Source organism: Oncorhynchus clarkii, chromosome 7 (assembly GCF_045791955.1).
Source record: "Oncorhynchus clarkii lewisi isolate Uvic-CL-2024 chromosome 7, UVic_Ocla_1.0, whole genome shotgun sequence".
NCBI classification, from domain to species: domain Eukaryota; kingdom Metazoa; phylum Chordata; class Actinopteri; order Salmoniformes; family Salmonidae; genus Oncorhynchus; species Oncorhynchus clarkii.
This window is the reverse complement of record NC_092153.1, coordinates 4285799-4311753: the sequence shown is the minus strand read 5'-3', so window position 1 is coordinate 4311753 and position 25955 is coordinate 4285799. Positions and strand designations below refer to the sequence as shown.

At 51.3% G+C, this 25955-nt stretch overlaps 1 protein-coding gene across 1 annotated transcript in view; it reads right to left on the bottom strand.

Annotated features, from left to right (window-relative positions):
* LOC139412759 (LIM domain 7b) overlaps positions 1-25955 on the bottom strand; it is a 67057-nt gene that overhangs the window by 18347 nt on the left and 22755 nt on the right. Inside the window, exons 10-23 of the mRNA XM_071159446.1 lie at positions 18356-18515; positions 17924-18063; positions 17665-17783; positions 16892-17583; positions 13804-14094; positions 8988-9099; positions 7902-8063; positions 7326-7387; positions 7140-7203; positions 3440-3499; positions 2254-2279; positions 1976-2083; positions 894-1264; positions 119-163 (exon numbers count right to left, since the gene is read on the bottom strand). Coding sequence (XP_071015547.1) covers positions 119-163; positions 894-1264; positions 1976-2083; positions 2254-2279; positions 3440-3499; positions 7140-7203; positions 7326-7387; positions 7902-8063; positions 8988-9099; positions 13804-14094; positions 16892-17583; positions 17665-17783; positions 17924-18063; positions 18356-18515 — 2412 coding nt within the window. The remainder of the gene's footprint in view (positions 1-118; positions 164-893; positions 1265-1975; positions 2084-2253; positions 2280-3439; positions 3500-7139; positions 7204-7325; positions 7388-7901; positions 8064-8987; positions 9100-13803; positions 14095-16891; positions 17584-17664; positions 17784-17923; positions 18064-18355; positions 18516-25955) is intronic.

Here is a 25955-nt window from a genome sequence, read left to right as displayed (position 1 = left end):
ACACTGAGCACAACTAGTCATACAAATATCACACGATTCATTGACAGTTTGTCATCACAAAGGTGCACTCCCAAGCCCCCTAGCTTGGTGAAACCATAGGAGTCTCGTACTGACTGACCTGTCAGCTATAGACAGCTGGGTGAAACCATAGGAGTCCCCAGACCTGGAGGCAGAGGCAGCAGAGGAGGGCGAGAGGGCGAGAGGACAGAGGGCAGGGCGAGAGGACAGAGGGCAGGGCGAGAGGACAGAGGGCAGGGCGAGAGGACAGAGGACAGAGGGCGAGAGGACAGAGGACAGAGGGCGAGAGGACAGAGGACAGAGGGACAGAGGACAGCGGGCGAGAGGACAGAGGACAGAGGGCGAGAGGACAGAGGACAGAGGGCGAGAGGACAGAGGACAGAGGGCGAGAGGACAGAGGACAGAGGGCGAGAGGACAGAGGACAGAGGGCGAGAGGACAGAGGACAGAGGGCGAGAGGACAGAGGACAGAGGGCGAGAGGACAGAGGACAGAGGGCGAGAGGACAGAGGACAGAGGGCGAGAGGACAGAGGGCGAGAGGACAGAGGACAGAGGGCAGGGCGAGAGGACAGAGGGCAGGGCGAGAAGGCAAGAGGACAGGGCGAGAAGGCAAGAGGACAGGGCGAGAAGGCAAGAGGACAGAGCGAGAGGACAGAGGGCGAGAGGACAGAAGAGTCAATTTGCAGACAGCAGCCAGCTTGTTTGACAGAAACCAGCAAGGTTGTGACTGACTGGTCCACAAATCACCTTTGGATCATAAACTAGTCATTATTTGTAGATAAGTCAGTCACAATTGACCCACAACCCACTGGGCAGAGGGACGCCTTTAAACACATCACCAGAACTAAATAGTAACCAAGGTGTGGTCTTCCTCACCAATTATCTCCTCCTGCCACTTCATCAGTCTCCTCTTCCAGGTTCCTCCCTTCTTGAGGACGAGGCTCCTCCCTTCTTCCCCCGTCAAAAACAACTTCCTTTTGATTGGATGCCACATGGGCAACAGGGGCCATGGGCTGGCTCAAGACTGGCTGAGGACTGGCAAGGCCAGCGATCCCATTGGTCATCTCTCCTGAGCTCTCCATGTTCGGTGTGGATGATTTGACACAAGGGACTACATATCCCACGATGCATCTGGACGGTAGAGGATCAGGGGTCACCTCAGCCTGCCTGTATCTCTCCGCCCCTGCCTCCTCCTGGGCCTGTTGCCACTCGGCATCCAGCCTCTCCTGGTCCTGACGGTACTTCTCCTGTACAACATCACACAAGACAACTGTCCAATCAGCTTCCTCTGAGACGACGGGTAAGTTTAGCCCAGAATTGGTGCTTTTATCATAAGACACCAACAGTTCCAATGATAGCAGTTCCACACTGAATCACTGAAGTCAAAGATAAGTGGTATTTGCTCAGTGTGGTTCCAGGCTAAGTGGTATTTGTTCAGTGTGGTTCCAGGCTAAGTGGTATTTGTTCAGTGTGGTTCCAGGCTAAGTGGTATTTGCTCAGTGTGGTTCCAGGCTAAGTGGTATTTGCTCAGTGTGGTTCCAGGCTAAGTGGTATTTGCTCAGTGTGGTTCCAGGCTAAGTGGTATTTGCCCAGTGTGGTTCCAGGCTAAGTGTGGTTCCAGGCTAAGTGGTATTTAGTCAGTGTGGTTCCAGGCTAAGTGGTATTTGTTCAGTGTGGTTCCAGGCTAAGTGGTATTTGCTCAGTGTGGTTCCAGGCTAAGTGGTATTTGCTCAGTGTGGTTCCAGGCTAAGTGGTATTTGCTCAGTGTGGTTCCAGGCTAAGTGGTATTTGCTCAGTGTGGTTCCAGGCTAAGTGGTATTTGCTCAGTGTGGTTCCAGGCTAAGTGGTATTTGCTCAGTGTGGTTCCAGGCTAAGTGGTATTTGCTCAGTGTGGTTCCAGGCTAAGTGGCATTTGCTCAGTGTGGTTCCAGACTAAGAGAGATGTATGTCTTCCTGACCTGTAGGAGGCGCTCCTGCTCCTCCTGCCACTTCTCCTGCCGCCTCCTCTCTTCCTCGGGGTCCCAGGACCAACTGGAGGGGGAGGTGCTGAGGGACGGCACCTGGAGCTAGAGGACATCCCAGAATATTACCCTTCACAACACCCCCCCATTACTCAGTCACAATAACCCCCCCCCCATTACTCAGTCACAATAACCCCCCCCCCCCCCACTACTCAGTCACAACACACACACACCCTTAAGAGCCAGTGTTCCCCTATCTTGTTCCTATGACTTACATCAGATATCGCCGACGCCGATCCTCCTAACAGAGAGAGAGGGGGGGGGGGGGGAGAGGGGGGAGAGGGTGTGTTTTAACAGTCAGCCAATGTGAGAATAAATGTTTCCTCAAATCGGGCTCACTTTTAATATCACAACATTTATCATCATTCTATTTGTGATTTAATCAGAGCACTGCAAACCAAGCACCCAATAGAGCCTTCTGAATGAATCAGGGAGCACTGCAAACCAAGCACCCAATAGAGCCTTCTGAATGAATCAGAGAGCACTGCAAACCAAGCACCCAATAGAGCCTTCTGAATGAATCAGGGAGCACTGCAAACCAAGGACCCAATAGAGCCTTCTGAAGGAATCAGGGAGCACTGCAAACCAAAGATCACCCTTCTGGATGATCTCAAACCACAGCTCCAATCAGCTGACATTCACACACACTGACTAGGTAGTAATCAACGAATCACAGAGCTGCTTGGAAGAGATGGTCCAGATACTGGAGTGTTGTTGCGTCAACTTCAGAGCACTGCACACACACACAGGTAGACCATAGAGCTGACTCCTGGTGAGGCTGAACACACACACACAGGTAGACCATAGAGCTGACTCCTGGTGAGGCTGAACACACACACACAGGTAGACCATAGAGCTGACTCCTGGTGAGGCTGAACACACACAGGTAGACCATAGAGCTGACTCCTGGTGAGGCTGAACACACACACACACACTCACTCACCACACAGGTAGACCATAGAGCTGACTCCTGGTGAGGCTGAGAGGAAAAAACTGCATTATGACACTACCAGGAGAGGTCCCTCGACAGTAACAGACTGGGTAACCAGGAGCAGACTGGGTAACCAGGAGCAGACTGGGTAACCAGGAACGGTCCCGTCTCCAGCTATAGATGAGGTATACGTGACCAACAAAACCATCTCTGTATTCCCAGTCATGTGAAATCCATTGATTAGGGCCTAATTAATTTGATTTCCTTATATGAACTAACATCACGAAAATCATTGGGGTTTATATTTGTGTTAAATATATATATAAGCAGCAGATTCGAGGACAAACAAGCAATCGCCAGAGTTAATTTAATCTACAAAGCAAATGCATAAACGGCTTAATGACTAATTGAATATAAACCAACAACAACAACAACGAAGCCTGGCGACAGACATTAACATTGACTGTTACCTTCCTGATTAAAGAACTCTGCTCTCCTTTTCTGGGTTTTCAAAACAATCAGATCATGTTCTACACATAGGGGGGGGGGGGGGAAACAGGAAGTGTGAAAGAGAAGAGGAAGTGAGAGAGTAACTGAGTTTCTGTAGAGTAACATCCGGGAACTACCAGGAAACAGCAAAAAAACAAAATCTTGAGTCATTTCAAAAGATACATCGTCTTCAAAGTTATTCATACTCCTGGACTTATTCCACATTTTGTTGTGTTACAGCCTGAATTCAAAATGGACTAAATAGATCTCACACACACACAAACCCCATAATGACAGTGTTTTTAGAAATGTTTGTAACTGTAATGCAGAAATCTCATTTCCGTAAGTATTCACACCCCTGAGTCAGTTCATGTTAGAGTCACCTTTGTTAGCGATTACAGCTGTGAGTAAGAGATTTACACACCTGGATTTCACAATATATGTACATTATTTAAATTCAAGCTGGTTGTTGATCATTGATAGACAATAATTTAAGTCTTGCCATATAATTTTCCAGCTGATTTAAGTCAAAACTTTAAGCTAGTCCGGAACATTCCGTCTTGGTAAGCAACTCCAGTCTACATTTGGCCTTAGGTTATTGTCATTTGGAAAATTGTTTCTCTCCCAGTGTCTGGTGGAAGCAGACGATCAGCTTTCCCTCTCGGATTTTGCCTGTGCTTAGCGCCATTGTTTCTTTTTATATATTTTTTTTTAAAAAGCCCTTGCTGATGACAAGCATACCCATAACATGATGCAGCCCCCTCTATGCTTGAACATATGGAGGGCGGAAGTCTGCGGTGTCCCAAACATAACTTTGTATTCAGGACAATAAATTCATTATTTGTCGTCACATTTGTTGCATGTTTTAGATTATTTTGTATTCTATACAGACTTCCTTCTCTTCACTCCATCATTTACTGTCGGTTAGTATTGTGGAGTAACAACCATGTTGATCCATCCTCATTTACTGTCGGTTAGTATTGTGGAGTAACAACCATGTTGATCCATCCTCATTTACTGTAGGTCAGTATTGTGGAGTAACAACCATGTTGATCCATCCTCATTTACTGTAGGTTAGTATTGTGGAGTAACAACCATGTTGATCCATCCTCATTTACTGTAGGTTAGTATTGTGGAGTAACAACCATGTTGATCCATCTTCATTTACTGTCGGTTAGTATTGTGGAGTAACAACCATGTTGATCCATCCTCATTTACTGTCGGTTAGTATTGTGGAGTAACAACCATGTTGATCCATCCTCATTTACTGTCGGTTAGTATTGTGGAGTAACAACCATGTTGATCCATCCTCATTTACTGTCGGTTAGTATTGTGGAGTAACAACCATGTTGATCCATCCTCATTTACTGTCGGTTAGTATTGTGGCGTAACAACCATGTTGATCCATCCTCATTTACTGTCGGTTAGTATTGTGGAGTAACAACCATGTTGATCCATCCTCATTTACTGTCGGTTAGTATTGTGGAGTAACAACCATGTTGATCCATCCTCATTTACTGTCGGTTAGTATTGTGGAGTAACAACCATGTTGATCCATCCTCATTTACTGTCGGTTAGTATTGTGGAGTAACAACCATGTTGATCCATCCTCATTTACTGTCGGTTAGTATTGTGGCGTAACAACCATGTTGATCCATCCTCATTTACTGTCGGTTAGTATTGTGGCGTAACAACCATGTTGATCCATCCTCATTTACTGTCGGTTAGTATTGTGGCGTAACAACCATGTTGATCCATCCTCATTTACTGTCGGTTAGTATTGTGGCGTAACAACCATGTTGATCCATCCTCATTTACTGTCGGTTAGTATTGTGGAGTAACAACCATGTTGATCCATCCTCATTTACTGTCGGTTAGTATTGTGGAGTAACAACCATGTTGATCCATCCTCATTTACTGTCGGTTAGTATTGTGGAGTAACAACCATGTTGATCCATCCTCATTTACTGTCGGTTAGTATTGTGGAGTAACAACCATGTTGATCCATCCTCATTTACTGTCGGTTAGTATTGTGGAGTAACAACCATGTTGATCCATCCTCATTTACTGTCGGTTAGTATTGTGGAGTAACAACCATGTTGATCCATCCTCATTTACTGTCGGTTAGTATTGTGGAGTAACAACCATGTTGATCCATCCTCATTTACTGTCGGTTAGTATTGTGGAGTAACAACCATGTTGATCCATCCTCATTTACTGTCGGTTAGTATTGTGGAGTAACAACCATGTTGATCCATCCTCATTTACTGTCGGTTAGTATTGTGGAGTAACAACCATGTTGATCCATCCTCATTTACTGTCGGTTAGTATTGTGGAGTAACAACCATGTTGATCCATCCTCATTTACTGTCGGTTAGTATTGTGGAGTAACAACCATGTTGATCCATCCTCATTTACTGTCGGTTAGTATTGTGGAGTAACAACCATGTTGATCCATCCTCATTTACTGTCGGTTAGTATTGTGGAGTAACAACCATGTTGATCCATCCTCATTTACTGTCGGTTAGTATTGTGGAGTAACAACCATGTTGATCCATCCTCATTTACTGTCGGTTAGTATTGTGGAGTAACAACCATGTTGATCCATCCTCATTTACTGTCGGTTAGTATTGTGGAGTAACAACCATGTTGATCCATCCTCATTTACTGTAGGTTAGTATTGTGGAGTAACAACCATGTTGATCCATCCTCATTTACTGTAGGTTAGTATTGTGGAGTAACAACCATGTTGATCCATCCTCATTTACTGTCGGTTAGTATTGTGGAGTAACAACCATGTTGATCCATCCTCATTTACTGTCGGTTAGTATTGTGGAGTAACAACCATGTTGATCCATCCTCATTTACTGTAGGTTAGTATTGTGGAGTAACAACCATGTTGATCCATCCTCATTTACTGTAGGTTAGTATTGTGGAGTAACAACCATGTTGATCCATCCTCATTTACTGTCGGTTAGTATTGTGGAGTCAATACAATGTTGATCCATTCTCAGTTCTCTCCGATCACAGCCATTAAACTCTGTAACTGTTTTAAAGTCACCGTTGGCCTCATGGTTAAATCCCTGAGCAGTTTCCTTCCTCTCCGGCAACTGAGTTAGGAAGGACGCCTGTGTCTTTGTAGTGACACACCATCCAACGTGTAATGAATAACTTTACCTCAAAGGGATATTCAATGTCTGCTTTTATTTTATTTTTACCCATCTACCAATAGGTGCCCTTTTTTGCGAGGCATTGGAAACCCTCCCTGGTCTTTGTGGTTGAATCTGTGTCTGAAATGTACTGTTTAACCGAGGGACCTTACAGAATTGTATGAGCGGGGTACAGAGAGGTGGTGATTATTTATTTTTTTAATGTTAAAAAAACACTATAAATCGCACATAGTGCGAGAATATTTTTGCTCCTGAACTTAATTTAGGCCATAACAAAAGGACTGAATAGTTACTGACCAAAGTCACTTCAGCAATTCATTTATTTTATGAATTTCAACAACAAAAAATGTCAAAACATAATTATACCGACATTATGGGGTATTGTGTAGGCCAGTGACATAAAACCTCTATTTTATACATTTTAAATTCAGACTAACAAAATGTGGACAAAGTCAAGGGGTGTGAATACTTCCTGAAGGCACTGTCAAGTCCCAGTCAATTCATTCATTACCTTTACTTCTGATAGTCAGGGGATCGTCCTGAAAACCTCCCTTACTGCTCTTAGAGGTCGGCACCTAAGAAGGGAAAAGACACAAAGAGATTTACTAACCCGTTTCCTTCATCACTCAAATCATGTCAGTAAATGCGTTAGAGATGTCAACACTGATCGTATGAAAAAGTAGTGTCACACATTGACCTCTTGTCCGTTGATCTGGGCCAGTTTCATCATCGTTGCATCTCTGCTGGTGTCAGTTAGACCTGTAAGTGTCAGAGCACCACTGGTCAGATGGATGATCGAGGCCCGGTCCCACAGGGCCTCTGACCCAGTCCGTCACAACACAGGCCCGGTCCCACAGGGCCTCTGACCCAGTCCGTCACAACACAGGCCCGATCCCACAGGGGCCTCTGACCCAGTCCGTCACAACACAGGCCCGGTCCCACAGGGTTTACAAACATTGATTCACAAAATCAGTAAACACTACAGGACGGCAAGTGGTGAGGGACAGACAGAGTTCCCAGCAGGTCAGGGGGGGGGGGAAGTGGTAAGGGACAAACAAAGCTCCCAGCAGGTCAGGGGGGGAGAAGTGGTGAGGGACAAACAAAGCTCCCAGCAGGTCAGGGGGGGAAGAGGTGGTGAGGGACAAACAAAGCTCCCAGCAGGTCAGGGGGGGGAAGTGGTGAGGGACAAACAAAGCTCCCAGCAGGTCAGGGGGGGAAGTGGTGAGGGACAAACAAAGCTCCCAGCAGGTCAGGGGGAGTCTCTTTCGCACACCGTTGTTACCATAGCGCTGTACATCCATGGTGAGACTGCCTTTCTGCAGGGCAGAGGTCATCATGCCCTTCCACTGGCTGTGGCTCATCTCTGCCACCCTGTGCCCACCAACAGACACTATCTCATCACCTGCACGGAGCTGGCACAACTCTGCAGGACTACCTGGAGGGAGAGGAGAGGCTTTCACTATGTTGAGGCAAGCTACAGGCCAGCAGGAGCTACGAGACAGAGACCGAGAGAGGAGCTACAGGACAGCAGGAGAGAGAGAGAGGAGCTACAGGACAGCAGGAGAGAGAGAGAGGAGCTACAGGACAGCAGGAGAGAGAGAGAGGAGCTACAGGACAGCAGGAGAGAGAGAGAGGAGCTACAGGACAGCAGGAGAGAGAGAGAGGAGCTACAGGACAGCAGGAGAGAGAGAGAGGAGCTACAGGACAGCAGGAGAGAGAGAGAGGAGCTACAGGACAGCAGGAGAGAGAGAGAGGAGCTACAGGACAGCAGGAGAGAGAGAGAGGAGCTACAGGACAGCAGGAGAGAGAGAGAGTAGCTACAGGACAGCAGGAGAGAGAGAGAGTAGCTACAGGACAGCAGGAGAGAGAGTAGCTACAGGACAGTAGTAGATGGTATTTGCAGTCACACCTGACCGACCCAGAGGAACAGGATAAGGTTGTCGATCTCCTGAGTACAGATATCCAGAGTGGTTCTGACTAGGTCTCTGTTGCAGGGTAAGTCACACCTCTCACAGGTCTGTTTAAACATTCATGAATATCTCCCTGTACTGTAGGTAATGGACATCGGTGGAACAACCAGTGTGTCATTACTAACGACCCAGCCACGGTCAATTCAACCGTTTCTAGCACCAAGACACCTTTAGACTAAAACATACCCCCCGCCCCAAAAAAAGATAAATATTAATCTGTTTGTTCAAACTTCTATTCATCCATTTCTTACTGCTGTTGCTACATTTCTGTTGACCTACTTTGGTAAACTCTTATTGGATTACAACCAATGCTAACAACAACACGGTACACAGGACATAGGTGTCCCCATCCATTCCTGAAGGAGGGGAGAGGTGAAGTCAACTCTCACCTGGTTGGATGCCTCCGACTCTTGCTCCTGTCGAGTCCCAGTGAGTGTTGAAACCAAAGTGTGGTCGACTGTTCATCTTCAAGGTAAGACTCACTCTGTCACTGTGACGTACCTGAGGAGGAGACGAGGTGAAGGTGACACCTGGAGATTCGATGTGCCACGAAACCAGATCCCCCCCCCCCCACGAGGGCAGGTTCAAAGTCCTACAATTGAGGAGTTCCAAGATGGCTACTCAATGGCTTCAATAAAGCACCCCAGTGCTATGGTTTATACACATCGTTGTAGTACTCCAAGATGGCGTAGCAGTCAGACGTCTTTGTCTTGTCACGTGTAGATATCTTTGTTTCCTTCATAAATAATTTAATATATTTTTTACCTCAATTTTAACATACTCTCCTGAAACCCACCTCACCCAATGTGGTATGGATCTACTATTTTCTATAGAACCAACAGACGCTAGCCAGCTAACTAGTTAGTAGCTAGTAGTCAGTTAGCCACTGCTAGCTGTCATCACCTAACCTCAGCCCGGTCAACTACTGCCAATCTGCACAGCGCGATTCAACCCAGAGCATATCGGGGACCGCTTCCTCTCTACCACATCTCCGGATTCCTACCGCAAGCTCTGAACTTTTTCACCTGGATTATCGCAGCTAGCTAGCTGCTATCCTAAATGGGTACTCCAGGCTAACGTCTCTGTCCGGAAGCAAACACCAGTTAGCCTAGCCATGTGCTACGCCCATCTCCCAGCTAGCTAGCTGCTATCCGAATGGCTACTCCAGGCTAACGTCTCTGTCCGGAAGCAAACACCAGTTAGCCTAGCCTCGTGCTATGCCCATCTCTCGGCTAGCTGAAGAGGTCCATCAGTCAATTTCTTGGGCTACAATACCCATTTTGCCAATTGGCCTGGACCCCTTTTACTACACGGAGCCCTGCCAATCCATCCCAACTGGTCTGCCGATGTAACCGTCCGAGGAGGCTACAACAGACCCTTCCGTCGCGACATCCCCCTAAGGCCCTTCTGCTAACCCCGGCCCGCTAGCTGTCTGAATCGCCGTGCCAACAGCTCGCCTAGCTACTCACTGGACCCTATGATCACTCGGCTACTCATGCCTCTCCCTAATGTCAATATGCCTTTTCCCATTGCTGTTTTGGTTAGTGATTGTTTTCTTATTTCACTGTAGAGCCTCCAGCCCTGCTCAATATGCCTTAGAACAAAAGGGCTAGCTATCTCCCACCTGGTTTAAATGGTGTCTCTAGAGACAAAACCTCACTCATCATCACACAATGCCTAGGTTTACCTCCACTGTATTCACATCCTTGTCTGTACATTATGCCTTGAATCTATTCTTCAGCTCCCAGAAACCTGCTCCTTTTACTCTCTGTTCCGAACACACTAGACGACCAGTTCTTATAGCCTTTAGCCATACTCTTACCCTACTCCTCCTCTAGTGATGTAGAGGTTAACCCAGGCCCTACAGCCCCTAGCTCCACTCCCATTCCCCAGGTGCTCTCATCTGTTGACTTCTGTAACCGTAAAAGTCTTGGTTTCATGCATGTTAACATCAGAAGCCTCCTCCCTAAGTTTGTTTTATTCGCTGCTTCAGCACTCTGCCAACCCTGATGTCCTAGCCATGTCAATCCTGGCTTAGGGAGACAAAAACCCTGAAATTGCCATCCCTAACTATAACATTTTCCGACAAGATAGAACTGCCAAAGGGGGCGGAGTTGCAATCTACTGCAGATATAGCCTAGAGTTCTGTCATGCTATCCAGGTCTGTGCCCAAATAATTCAAGCTTCTACTTTTAAAAATCCACCTTTTCAGAAAACAGTCTCTCACCGTTGCTGCTTGCTATATAGACCACCTTCTGCCCCCAGCTGTGCTCTGGACACCATTATGTGAATTGATTTCCCCCCCATCTTTCTTCAGAGCTCGTGCTGCTAGGTGACCTAAACTGGGACATGCTCAACACCCCCGGCCGTCCTGCAATCTAAACTAGATACCCTTAATCTTACACAAATTATCAATTAAGGTGCAACCCCAAATCCGTAAACACAGGCACCCTCATAGATATCCTGACTAACCTGCTCACTAAATATCTCTACTGTCTTCAACCAGGGATCTCAGTGACCACTGCCTCATTGCCTGCGTCCGTAATGGGTCTGCAGTCAAGCGACCTCCACTCATCACTGTCAAACGCTCCCTGAAACACTTCTGTGAGCAGGTTTTTCTAATCGACCTGGCCCGGGTCTCCTGTAAGGATATTGACCTCAACCCGTCAGTAGAGGATACCTGGTTATTCTTTAAAAATACATTCCTTACCAACTTAAATAAGCATGCCCCATTAAAAAAAAATGTAAAACTAGGAACAGATATAGCCCTTGGTTCACGCCAGAACTGACTGCCCTTGACCAGCACAAAAACATCCTGTGGCGTACTGCATTAGCATCGAATAGCCCCCGTGATATACAACTTTTCAGGGAAGTTAGGAACCAATATACACAGGCAGTTAGGAAAGCAAAGGCTAGCTTTTATCAGAAATTAGCATCCTGTAGCACAAACTCTGAAAAAGTTCAGGGGAACCTAAAATCCATGCAGCTGCCCACTGCACTGAGGCTAGGAAAGACAGTCACCGCCGATAACACTACGATAGAGAATTTCAATAAGCATTTTTCTACAGCTGGCCATGCTTTCCACCTGGCTACCCCTATTCTGGTCAACAGCTCTACATCCCCCACAGCAACTAGCCCAAGCCTCCACATTTCCCCATCACCCATAAAGCGGATGTTCTGAAAGAGCTGCAAAATCTGGACCCCTACAAATCAGCCGGGCTAGACAATCTGGACCCCTTCGTTCTAAAATTATCTGCCGAAATTGTTGCCACCCCTATTACTAGCCTTTTCAACCTCTTTCATATCGTCTGAGATCCCCAAAGATTGGAAAGCTCCCGCAGTCATCCCCCTCTTCAAAGGGGGAGACACTAGACCCAAACTGATTCTGATATATCCATCCTACCCTGCCTCTCGAAGGTCTTCGAAAGCCAAGTAACAAACAGATCACCAACCATTTAGAATCCCACTGTACCTTCCCCAGTCACGGGTGCACCTCAGCCACGCTCAAAGTCCTAAACGATATCATAACCGCCATCGATAAGAGAACTGTACAGCCGTATTCATTGACCTGGCCAAGGCTTTCGACTGTCAATCACCACATTCTTATTGGCAGACTCAACAGCCCTGGTTTCTCAAATGACTGCCTCGCCTGGTTCACCAACTACTTCTCTGATAGAGTTCAGTGTGTCAAATCGGAGGGTCTGTTGTCCGGACCTCTGGCAGTCTGTATGGGGGTGCCACAGGGTTCATTTCTCGGGCCGACTCTCTTCTCTGTATATATCAATGATGTCGCTCTTGCTGCTGGTTATTCTCTGATCCACCTTGACTCAGACGACAACATTCTGTTTACCTCTGGCCCTTCGTTGGACACTGTTAACTAACCTCCAGACGAGCTTCAATGCTATACAACTCTCCTTCCGTGGCCTCCAACTGCTCTTAAATGCAAGTAAAACTAAATGCATGCTCTTCAACCGATCGCTGCCCGCCCGTCTAGCATCACTACTCTGGACAGTTTTGACTTAGAATATGTCTACAAATATATGTCTACCAAATACCAACTACAAATACCTAGATGTCTGGTTAGACTAAACTCTCCTTCCAGATTCACATTAAACATCTCCAATCCAAAATTAAATCTAAAACCGGCTTCCTATATTGCAACAAAGCGTCCTTCACTCATGCTGCCAAACATACCCTCGTACAACTGACTATCCTACCAATCCTTGACTTCGTTGATGTCATTTACAAAAGTCTCCAACACTCTAGTCAGCAGATTGGATGCAGTCGTTCAGTGCCATCCGTTTTGTCACCAAAGCCCCATATAGTACTACACACCACTGCACCACTCGCAGTACTACACACCACTGCGACCTGTACGCTCTCGTTGGCAGGCCCTCGCTACATATTTGTCACCAAACCCACTTGCTCCAGGTCATCTATAAGTTTATGCTAGGTAAAGCCCTGCCTTATCTCAGCTCACTGGTCACCATAGCAGCAACCACCCATAGCACGCACTCCAGCAGGTATATCTCACTGGTCATTCCCAAAGCCAATTCCTCCTTTGGCCGCCTTTCCTTCCAGTTCTCCTCTGCCAATGACTGGAACGAACTGCAAAAATCATTGAAGCTGGAGACTCATATCTCCCTCACTAACTTTAAGCATCAGCTGTCAGAGCAGCTCACCTCTACACAGCCAATCTGTAAATAGCCCAACCAACTACCTCATCCCCAAATTGTTATGCTCCTTTGCACCCCAGTATCTCTACTTGCACATTTATCTTCTGCAACATCTACCACTCCAGTGTAATTGCTATATTGTAATTTTTTCACCACAATGGCCTCCTCATTGCTTTCCCTCCCTTGTCCTACCTCATGTGCAAACACTGACTTTCCTATTGTGTTATTGACTGTTTGTTTACTTCATGTGTAACTCTGTTGTGTCACACTGCTTTTCTTTATCTTGGCCAGGTCGCAGTTGTAAATGAGAACTTGTTCTCAACTAGCCTACCTGGTTAAATAAAGGTGTTCTCAACTGGCCTACCTGGTTAAATAAAGGTGTTCTCAACTGGCCTACCTGGTTAAATAAAGGTGTTCTCAACCGGCCGACCTGGTTAAATACAGGTGAAATAAACAGTTGGGTGAAACCCCGGACCTAATTAAGACAGTCCAGGTACAGATGATGGGTTTCACAAGGTGTTGAGCTCACCTGGGCAGAGCCATTCTGTCTGACTGAGACAGGGAGGCTGGGCCGGAGAGAAGGGGGTAAGGGTTTGGGGTGGGTGGCAGGTCCAGGAACCCCTCTGGTCTTCAGGATGGAGGGCTGGGTCTGACTCCCACCCTCTACTTCCTGGTTCACTCTGCTCTGATTGGCTGTGGCCCAGGGCTGAGCCCTGACAGCGACCTCCGAGATAGTGACCATTTTCTGGGGGCGTGAGGGAGCAGTCTCGGTGGGGAGCAGGGAACCGTTTCCATTTTCATTCAGCAGAGAGTTCTCCAACTGTAGGTAGAAGACAGGGCAGAGTTCTACAGGGTCAGTCATAGTAGTATGATAGGTGTTGTTTTACAGGGTCAGTCATAGTAGTATGATAGGTGTTGTTTTACAGGGTCAGTCATAGTAGTATGAGAGGTGTTGTTTTACAGGGTCAGTCAGTAGTATGAGAGGTGTTGTTTTACAGGGTCAGTCATAGTAGTATGAGAGGTGTTGTTTTACAGGGTCAGTCATAGTAGTATGAGAGGTGTTGTTTTACAGGGTCAGTCATAGTAGTATGAGAGGTGTTGCTTTACAGGGTCAGTCAGTAGTATGAGAGGTGTTGTTTTACAGGGTCAGTCATAGTAGTATGAGAGGTGTTGTTTTACAGGGTCAGTCAGTAGTATGAGAGGTGTTGTTTTACAGGGTCAGTCATAGTAGTATGATAGGTGTTGTTGTACAGGGTCAGTCATAGTAGTTTGATAGGTGTTGTTTTACAGGGTCAGTCATAGTAGTATGATAGGTGTTGTTGTACAGGGTCAGTCATAGTAGTTTGATAGGTGTTGTTTTACAGGGTCAGTCATAGTAGTATGATGAGTGCAGTGTAATGTGTTGTGTCCCTGGAGAAAATTACGATGAACTGCTTTGCTCAAGGGCACATTGACAGGTTTTTCACCTTGTCTGCTCGGGTATTGAAACCAGTGACCTTTCGGTTACCGGCCCAACGCTCTAACCACTAGGCTACCTGTCGCCCTATATAGGGAACAGGGTGCCGGCCCAACGCTCTAACCACTAGGCTACCTGCCGCCCTATATAGGGAACAGGGTGCTGGCCCAACACTCTAACCACTAGGCTACCTGCCGCCCTATAGAAGGAACAGGTTGCTGGCCCAACGCTCTAACCACTAGGCTACCTGTCACTGGCACAACGGTCTAACCACTAGGCTACCTGCCGCCCTATATAGGGAACAGGTTGCTGGCCCAACGCTCTAACCACTAGGCTACCTGCCGCCCTATATAGGGAACAGGTTGCTGGCCCAACGCTCTAACCACTAGGCTCCCTGCCGCCCTATATAGGGAACAGGTTGCTGGCCCAATGCTCTAACCACTAGGCTCCCTGCCGCCCTATATAGGGAACAGGGTGCTGGCCCAACGCTCTAACCACTAGGCTACCTGCCGCCCTATAGAAGGAACAGGTTGCTGGCCCAACGGTCTAACCACTAGGCTACCTGCTGGCCCTATATAGGGAACAGGTTTCTGGCCCAACGCTCTAACCACTAGGCTACCTGCCGCCCTATATAGAGAACAGGTTGCTGGCCCAACGCTCTAACCACTAGGCTACCTGTCACTGGCCCAACGCTCTAACCACTAGGCTACCTGCCGCCCTATATAGGGAACAGGTTGCTGGCCCAACGCTCTAACCACTAGGCTACCTGCCGCCCTATATAGGGAACAGGTTGCTGGCCCAACGCTCTAACCACTAGGCTACCTGCCGGGCCCTATATAGGGAACAGGTTGCTGGCCCAACGCTCTAACCACTAGGCTACCTGCCGCCCTATATAGGGAATAGGGTGCCATTGGGCATCAGGCTGGGCAGTGAGTCAGCCAGCAGTCTCCTGTTATACTACTGCATTATTCATAGGAGACGGAAGAGGATCAGGAAGCACACGGTAACAAGACCGCACACACACACCTCCCTCCACATACTACCAAGGAGAACTACAAGTACCAAGACCACACACACCTCTCCCTCCACATACTACCAGGGAGAACTACAAGTACCAAGACCACCCACACACCTCCCTCCACATACTACCAGGGAGAACTACAAGTACCAAGACCACCCATACACACACACCTCTCCCTCCACATACTACCAAGGAGAACTACAAGTACCAAGACCACCCACACACCTCTCCGTCCACATACTACCAGGGAGAACTACAAGTACCAAGACCACCCACACCTCTCCCTCCACATACTACCAAGGAGGACTACAAGTACCAAGACCACACACACACACACACACACACCCCTCTCCCTCCACATACTACCAGGGAGAACTACAAGTACCAAGACCACCCACACCTCTCCCTCCACATACTACCAAGGAGAACTACAAGTACCAAGACCACCCACACCTCTCCCACCACATACTACCAAGGAGAACTACAAGTACCAAGACCACCCACACCTCTCCCTCCACATACTACCAAGGAGGACTACAAGTACCAAGACCACACACACTCTCCACATACACCCAAGGATAACTACAAGTACCAGTACCACCCACACCTCCACATACTAACAAGGAGGACTACAAGTACCAAGACCACCCACACACACCACATACTAACAAGGAGGACTACAAGTACCAAGACCACCCACACACACACACACACACACACACCTCCACATACTAACAAGGAGGACTACAAGTACCAAGACCACCCACACACACCACATACTAACAAGGAGGACTACAAGTACCAAGACCACCCACACACACACACACACACACACACACCTCCACATACTAACAAGGAGGACTACAAGTACCAAGACCACCCACACACACCACATACTAACAAGGAGGACTACAAGTACCAAGACTACCCACACACACACATTTATTTAGATAGACAATGAACATGGGAGCATCCAATCACAAGAGATGTAGTGTACAACTGTTGCACAACCTGCAGAAGAACTGAATAATACTGAAACACTGTACAAATGAAGGGGGCATTAGTCACACAGAGAGAAACAGAGGGAGAGACGGGGGGGACAGAGAGAGACAGAGGGACAGAGACAGAGGCATTCCTCACATTGTAGAGCCTGGGTAGCGAGGACACTCTGGAGGACTTGGCTCCAAACGGCCGGGGGGTGAAGCCGGCAGAGAGGCAGGACAAAGAGCCCTCAGACCGGCGGTATCCCCTGGGGAGAGAGGCAGATCCTCTTCCTCTTCCTCCCGGAGCCCTGGAGCTGTACCTGTAGAGGGGAAGCTCCTGCTGCTGGGGAGCTGAGACATGACCCGGGGCTCCCACCGAGGTCAGGGACTCTACAGTAGAGAGGAGGGCTTGGTCTGGGATGTCCATGGAGGCAGAGGGGCTGTGGGAGCCGGTACCGCTGGTTAGGTTAGAGCCGGTACCGTTCACCGGGTCAGAGGTAGTTAGAGAAGAACTGGTACCAGTAGTAAGACTGGAGCTAGATCCAGGGAGGGTCGTCGGGATCCCATTTGAGAGCAAGGAGACGTTGTGGTCTCGTCCAGTGGAGATGAAGAGAGCTGGGCTAGAGATGGTCTGGGTCTGGGAGGAGATGGGAGAGGCAGAGTTGGGGAAAGTGGCTAATCCTCCAGCTCCGTCTGGCTCCACCGGTGTGTGACGCCTCCCCTCTAGGACGAGGGGCTCTGATTGGGGCACGGCTCCGGGTCCCTGGAGGGTCACGCTGGGGGCGGTGAAGGGTTCCGACACTCCGGGGCTGTAGGATGACTCCTCGGAGGAGCTGAGGGCCAGCGGATCTCTGGTGTGGGGTCGGAGCTCCAGGGAACCCTCACTTACCGAGGTGGGGGCTCTGGTGTGGGGTCGGAGCACCAGGGAACCCTCCTTGACCGAGGTGGGGGCTCTGGTGTGGGGTCGGAGCTCCAGGGAACCCTCCTTGAACGAGGTGGACGGAGAGACCTTGTGGCCATTGCTGCATAGGGACTCCTCATCCTCTTCCCTGTGAAACCAGATGAAGAGAGGAAAAATATGAATAGTGATGATCATGTCACAGCAGAATGGGCAGGCAGGCATCCACACACACATACAGGTACTACTCTAAAGTTATTCAAGTCTGTCTTCCATGTCCGTCCCCTTTACCTGTCCTCTTGCAGACTATTGAATGTCCCGACAGTAACGACCCCTGCGTTGGCCATCAGGACGATGTTGTCTCTCTCCTGCATCTTCCTCCGCAGGTCACAGTTAGACCTGTGCCGCCGGAGCTTCCACTTGGTCAGGTCCTGACAGGAGGTAGGGGGGGGGGGGGGTAACACTTAAAACAAGATGAATCACGACGGAGACAAGAACTGCTGTTGAATTAATTTGTAGTGGCAACAATTAACCCAGTGAAGACCTCCAGGGAGTGTGGTTTTTAAACACTTTAAAGAGGTCAGGTTGATTTGACAGAGTCCTAGGTTGGGGCACAAAGAGATCACCGATTGTAGAATTTCAGTCAGATGAGAAATGGGTCAGGAGAGTAGTTAGACTGGTCAGGATGGGACAGGTAATGGATGCCTGAGTGTGTGGACTCACATTGTGCCACTTGGCCTCACTCTCGTGGACCCGGGCTCTGACCATCTGCAGCTGGTCTTGGCTCACGGCGCTGGGGCTCAGCTCCATGCCACCCTCAGAAACCTGGCGCACCACTTGCGTGGGCGACGGGAACCGCCTGATGTCATTCAACGATTTGCTCCTGTTGTCGTGAAGAGAGCAAAAGGAGACGAGAGAGAGAGAAGTGAAAGACGAACGAGAGAGAACACTGCAGATAGTATATTAGAATGAAATCCTGATCACTGTCCAACATTCCACCAAGCCAGCAGACTGAGCCAAACCCAGCCAGCAGACTGAGCCAAACCAAGCCAGCAGACTGAGCCAAACCCAGCCAGCAGACTGAGCCAAACCCAGCCAGCAGACTGAGCCAAACCCAGCCAGCAGACTGAGCCAAACCAAGCCAGCAGACTGAGCCAAACCAAGCCAGCACTGAGCCAAACCAAGCCAGCAGACTGAGCCAAACCAAGCCAGCAGACTGAGCCAAGCCAAGCCAGCCAGCAGACTGAGCCAAGCCAAGCCAGCCAGCAGACTGAGCCAAGCCAAGCCAGCCAGCAGACTGAGCCAAGCCAAGCCAGCCAGCAGACTGAGCCAAGCCAAGCCAGCCAGCAGACTGAGCCAAGCCAAGCCAGCCAGCAGACTGAGCCAAACCAAGCCAGCCAGCAGACTGAGCCAAACCAAGCCAGCCAGCAGACTGAGCCAAACCAAGCCAGCCAGCAGACTGAGCCAAACCAAGCCAGCCAGCAGACTGAGCCAAACCAAGCCAGCCAGCAGACTGAGCCAAACCAAGCCAGCCAGCAGACTGAGCCAAACCAAGCCAGCCAGCAGACTGAGCCAAACCAAGCCAGCCAGCAGACTGAGCCAAACCAAGCCAGCCAGCAGACTGAGCCAAACCAAGCCAGCCAGCAGACTGAGCCAAACCAAGCCAGCCAGCAGACTGAGCCAAACCAAGCCAGCCAGCAGACTGAGCCAAACCAAGCCAGCCAGCAGACTGAGCCAAACCAAGCCAGCCAGCAGACTGAGCCAAACCAAGCCAGCCAGCAGACTGAGCCAAACCAAGCCAGCCAGCAGACTGAGCCAAACCAAGCCAGCCAGCAGACTGAGCCAAACCAAGCCAGCCAGCAGACTGAGCCAAACCAAGCCAGCCAGCAGACTGAGCCAAACCAAGCCAGCCAGCAGACTGAGCCAAACCAAGCCAGCCAGCAGACTGAGCCAAACCAAGCCAGCCAGCAGACTGAGCCAAACCAAGCCAGCCAGCAGACTGAGCCAAACCAAGCCAGCCAGCAGACTGAGCCAAACCAAGCCAGCCAGCAGACTGAGCCAAACCAAGCCAGCCAGCAGACTGAGCCAAGCCAGCCAGCAGACTGCCAAGCCAGCCAGCAGACTGAGCCAAACCAAGCCAGCCAGCAGACTGAGCCAAACCAAGCCAGCCAGCAGACTGAGCCAAACCAAGCCAGCCAGCAGACTGAGCCAAACCAAGCCAGCCAGCAGACTGAGCCAAACCAAGCCAGCCAGCAGACTGAGCCAAACCAAGCCAGCCAGCAGACTGAGCCAAACCAAGCCAGCCAGCAGACTGAGCCAAACCAAGCCAGCCAGCAGACTGAGCCAAACCAAGCCAGCCAGCAGACTGAGCCAAACCAAGCCAGCCAGCAGACTGAGCCAAACCAAGCCAGCCAGCAGACTGAGCCAAACCAAGCCAGCCAGCAGACTGAGCCAAACCAAGCCAGCCAGCAGACTGAGCCAAACCAAGCCAGCCAGCAGACTGAGCCAAACCAAGCCAGCCAGCAGACTGAGCCAAACCAAGCCAGCTGAGCCAAACCAAGCCAGCAGACTGAGCCAAACCAAGCCAGCCAGCAGACTGAGCCAAACCAAGCCAGCCAGCAGACTGAGCCAAACCAAGCCAGCCAGCAGACTGAGCCAAACCAAGCCAGCCAGCAGACTGAGCCAAACCAAGCCAGCCAGCAGACTGAGCCAAACCAAGCCAGCCAGCAGACTGAGCCAAACCAAGCCAGCCAGCAGACTGAGCCAAACCAAGCCAGCCAGCAGACTGAGCCAAACCAAGCCAGCCAGCAGACTGAGCCAAACCAAGCCAGCCAGCAGACTGAGCCAAACCAAGCCAGCCAGCAGACTGAGCCAAACCAAGCCAGCCAGCAGACTGAGCCAAACCAAGCCAGCCAGCAGACTGAGCCAAACCAAGCCAGCCAGCAGACTGAGCCAAACCAAGCCAGCCAGCAGACTGAGCCAAACCAAGCCAGCCAGCAGACTGAGCCAAACCAAGCCAGCCAGCAGACTGAGCCAAACCAAGCCAGCCAGCAGACTGAGCCAAACCAAGCCAGCCAGCAGACTGAGCCAAACCAAGCCAGCCAGCAGACTGAGCCAAACCAAGCCAGCCAGCAGACTGAGCCAAACCAAGCCAGCCAGCAGACTGAGCCAAACCAAGCCAGCCAGCAGACTGAGCCAAACCAAGCCAGCCAGCAGACTGAGCCAAACCAAGCCAGCCAGCAGACTGAGCCAAACCAAGCCAGCCAGCAGACTGAGCCAAACCAAGCCAGCCAGCAGACTGAGCCAAACCAAGCCAGCCAGCAGACTGAGCCAAACCAAGCCAGCCAGCAGACTGAGCCAAACCAAGCCAGCCAGCAGACTGAGCCAAACCAAGCCAGCCAGCAGACTGAGCCAAACCAAGCCAGCCAGCAGACTGAGCCAAACCAAGCCAGCCAGCAGACTGAGCCAAACCAAGCCAGCCAGCAGACTGAGCCAAACCAAGCCAGCCAGCAGACTGAGCCAAACCAAGCCAGCCAGCAGACTGAGCCAAACCAAGCCAGCCAGCAGACTGAGCCAAACCAAGCCAGCCAGCAGACTGAGCCAAACCAAGCCAGCCAGCAGACTGAGCCAAACCAAGCCAGCCAGCAGACTGAGCCAAACCAAGCCAGCCAGCAGACTGAGCCAAACCAAGCCAGCCAGCAGACTGAGCCAAACCAAGCCAGCCAGCAGACTGAGCCAAACCAAGCCAGCCAGCAGACTGAGCCAAACCAAGCCAGCCAGCAGACTGAGCCAAACCAAGCCAGCCAGCAGACTGAGCCAAACCAAGCCAGCCAGCAGACTGAGCCAAACCAAGCCAGCCAGCAGACTGAGCCAAACCAAGCCAGCCAGCAGACTGAGCCAAACCAAGCCAGCCAGCAGACTGAGCCAAACCAAGCCAGCCAGCAGACTGAGCCAAACCAAGCCAGCCAGCAGACTGAGCCAAACCAAGCCAGCCAGCAGACTGAGCCAAACCAAGCCAGCCAGCAGACTGAGCCAAACCAAGCCAGCCAGCAGACTGAGCCAAACCAAGCCAGCCAGCAGACTGAGCCAAACCAAGCCAGCCAGCAGACTGAGCCAAACCAAGCCAGCCAGCAGACTGAGCCAAACCAAGCCAGCCAGCAGACTGAGCCAAACCAAGCCAGCCAGCAGACTGAGCCAAACCAAGCCAGCCAGCAGACTGAGCCAAACCAAGCCAGCCAGCAGACTGAGCCAAACCAAGCCAGCCAGCAGACTGAGCCAAACCAAGCCAGCCAGCAGACTGAGCCAAACCAAGCCAGCCAGCAGACTGAGCCAAACCAAGCCAGCCAGCAGACTGAGCCAAACCAAGCCAGCCAGCAGACTGAGCCAAACCAAGCCAGCCAGCAGACTGAGCCAAACCAAGCCAGCCAGCAGACTGAGCCAAACCAAGCCAGCCAGCAGACTGAGCCAAACCAAGCCAGCCAGCAGACTGAGCCAAACCAAGCCAGCCAGCAGACTGAGCCAAACCAAGCCAGCCAGCAGACTGAGCCAAACCAAGCCAGCCAGCAGACTGAGCCAAACCAAGCCAGCCAGCAGACTGAGCCAAACCAAGCCAGCCAGCAGACTGAGCCAAACCAAGCCAGCCAGCAGACTGAGCCAAACCAAGCCAGCCAGCAGACTGAGCCAAACCAAGCCAGCCAGCAGACTGAGCCAAACCAAGCCAGCCAGCAGACTGAGCCAAACCAAGCCAGCCAGCAGACTGAGCCAAACCAAGCCAGCCAGCAGACTGAGCCAAACCAAGCCAGCCAGCAGACTGAGCCAAACCAAGCCAGCCAGCAGACTGAGCCAAACCAAGCCAGCCAGCAGACTGAGCCAAACCAAGCCAGCCAGCAGACTGAGCCAAACCAAGCCAGCCAGCCGACTGAGCCAAACCAAGCCAGCCAGCCGACTGAGCCAAACCAAGCCAGCCAGCCGACTGAGCCAAACCAAGCCAGCCAGCCGACTGAGCCAAACCAAGCCAGCCAGCCGACTGAGCCAAACCAAGCCAGCCAGCCGACTGAGCCAAACCAAGCCAGCCAGCCGACTGAGCCAAACCAAGCCAGCCAGCCGACTGAGCCAAACCAAGCCAGCCAGCCGACTGAGCCAAACCAAGCCAGCCAGCAGACTGAGCCAAACCAAGCCAGCCAGCAGACTGAGCCAAACCAAGCCAGCCAGCAGACTGAGCCAAACCAAGCCAGCCAGCAGACTGAGCCAAACCAAGCCAGCCAGCAGACTGAGCCAAACCAAGCCAGCCAGCAGACTGAGCCAAACCAAGCCAGCCAGCAGACTGAGCCAAACCAAGCCAGCCAGCAGACTGAGCCAAACCAAGCCAGCCAGCAGACTGAGCCAAACCAAGCCAGCCAGCAGACTGAGCCAAACCAAGCCAGCCAGCAGACTGAGCCAAACCAAGCCAGCCAGCAGACTGAGCCAAAGCCAGCAGAAGCCAAACCAAGCCAGCCAGCAGACTGAGCCAAACCAAGCCAGCCAGCAGACTGAGCCAAACCAAGCCAGCCAGCAGACTGAGCCAAACCAAGCCAGCCAGCAGACTGAGCCAAACCAAGCCAGCCAGCAGACTGAGCCAAACCAAGCCAGCCAGCAGACTGAGCCAAACCAAGCCAGCCAGCAGACTGAGCCAAACCAAGCCAGCCAGCAGACTGAGCCAAACCAAGCCAGCCAGCAGACTGAGCCAAACCAAGCCAGCCAGCAGACTGAGCCAAACCAAGCCAGCCAGCAGACTGAGCCAAACCAAGCCAGCCAGCAGACTGAGCCAAACCAAGCCAGCCAGCAGACTGAGCCAAACCAAGCCAGCCAGCAGACTGAGCCAAACCAAGCCAGCCAGCAGACTGAGCCAAACCAAGCCAGCCAGCAGACTGAGCCAAACCAAGCCAGCCAGCAGACTGAGCCAAACCAAGCCAGCCAGCAGACTGAGCCAAACCAAGCCAGCCAGCAGACTGAGCAGCAGAACCAAGCCAGCCAGCAGACTGAGCCAAACCAAGCCAGCCAGCAGACTGAGCCAAACCAAGCCAGCCAGCAGACTGAGCCAAACCAAGCCAGCCAGCAGACTGAGCCAAACCAAGCCAGCCAGCAGACTGAGCCAAACCAAGCCAGCCAGCAGACTGAGCCAAACCAAGCCAGCCAGCAGACTGAGCCAAACCAAGCCAGCAAGCAGACTGAGCCAAACCAAGCCAGCAGACTGAGCCAAACCAAGCCAGCCGACTGAGCCAAGCCAGCCGACTGAGCCAAGCCAGCCAGCAGACTGAGCCAAACCAAGCCAGCCAGCAGACTGAGCCAAACCAAGCCAGCCAGCAGACTGAGCCAAACCAAGCCAGCCAGCAGACTGAGCCAAACCAAGCCAGCCAGCAGACTGAGCCAAACCAAGCCAGCAAGCAGACTGAGCCAAACCAAGCCAGCAGACTGAGCCAAGCCAGCCGACTGAGCCAAGCCAGCCAGCAGACTGAGCCAAACCAAGCCAGCCAGCAGACTGAGCCAAACCAAGCCAGCCAGCAGACTGAGCCAAACCAAGCCAGCCAGCAGACTGAGCCAAACCAAGCCAGCCAGCAGACTGAGCCAAGCCAAGCCAGCAGACTGAGCCAAGCCAAGCCAGCAGACTGAGCCAAGCCAAGCCAGCAGACTGAGCCAAGCCAAGCCAGCAGACTGAGCCAAGCCAAGCCAGCAGACTGAGCCAAACCAAGCCAGCAGACTGAGCCAAGCCAAGCCAGCAGACTGAGCCAAACCAAACCAGCAGACTGAGCCAAGCCAAGCCAGCAGACTGAGCCAAACCAAGCCAGCAGACTGAGCCAAACCAAGCCAGCAGACTGAGCCAAACCAAGCCAGCAGACTGAGCCAAACCAAGCCAGCAGACTGAGCCAAACCAAGCCAGCAGACTGAGCCAAACCAAGCCAGCAGACTGAGCCAAACCAAGCCAGCAGACTGAGCCAAACCAAGCCAGCAGACTGAGCCAAACCAAGCCAGCAGACTGAGCCAAACCAAGCCAGCAGACTGAGCCAAACCAAGCCAGCAGACTGAGCCAAACCAAGCCAGCAGACTGAGCCAAACCAAGCCAGCAGACTGAGCCAAACCAAGCCAGCCAGCAGACTGAGCCAAACCAAGCCAGCCAGCAGACTGAGCCAAACCAAGCCAGCCAGCAGACTGAGCCAAACCAAGCCAGCCAGCAGACTGAGCCAAACCAAGCCAGCCAGCAGACTGAGCCAAACCAAGCCAGCCAGCAGACTGAGCCAAGCCAAGCCAGCAGACTGAGCCAAGCCAAGCCAGCAGACTGAGCCAAGCCAAGCCAGCAGACTGAGCCAAGCCAAGCCAGCAGACTGAGCCAAGCCAAGCCAGCAGACTGAGCCAAGCCAAGCCAGCAGACTGAGCCAAGCCAAGCCAGCAGACTGAGCCAAGCCAAGCCAGCAGACTGAGCCAAGCCAAGCCAGCAGACTGAGCCAAGCCAAGCCAGCAGACTGAGCCAAGCCAAGCCAGCAGACTGAGCCAAACCAAACCAGCAGACTGAGCCAAGCCAAGCCAGCAGACTGAGCCAAACCAAGCCAGCAGACTGAGCCAAACCAAGCCAGCAGACTGAGCCAAACCAAGCCAGCAGACTGAGCCAAACCAAGCCAGCAGACTGAGCCAAACCAAGCCAGCAGACTGAGCCAAACCCAGCCAGCAGACTGAGCCAAACCAAGCCAGCAGACTGAGCCAAACCAAGCCAGCAGACTGAGCCAAACCAAGCCAGCAGACTGAGCCAAACCAAGCCAGCAGACTGAGCCAAACCAAGCCAGCAGACTGAGCCAAGCCAAGCCAGCAGACTGAGCCAAGCCAAGCCAGCAGACTGAGCCAAACCAAACCAAGCCAAGCCAGCAGACTGAGCCAAGCCAAGCCAGCAGACTGAGCCAAGCCAAGCCAGCAGACTGAGCCAAGCCAAGCCAGCAGACTGAGCCAAGCCAAGCCAGCAGACTGAGCCAAGCCAAGCCAGCAGACTGAGCCAAGCCAAGCCAGCAGACTGAGCCAAGCCAAGCCAGCAGACTGAGCCAAACCAAGCCAGCAGACTGAGCCAAACCAAGCCAGCAGACTGAGCCAAACCAAGCCAAGCCAAGCCAGCAGACTGAGCCAAACCAAGCCAGCAGACTGAGCCAAACCAAGCCAGCAGACTGAGCCAAACCAAGCCAGCAGACTGAGCCAAACCAAGCCAAGCCAAGCCAGCAGACTGAGCCAAACCAAGCCAGCAGACTGAGCCAAACCAAGCCAAGCCAGCCAGCAGACTGAGCCAAACCAAGCCAGCAGACTGAGC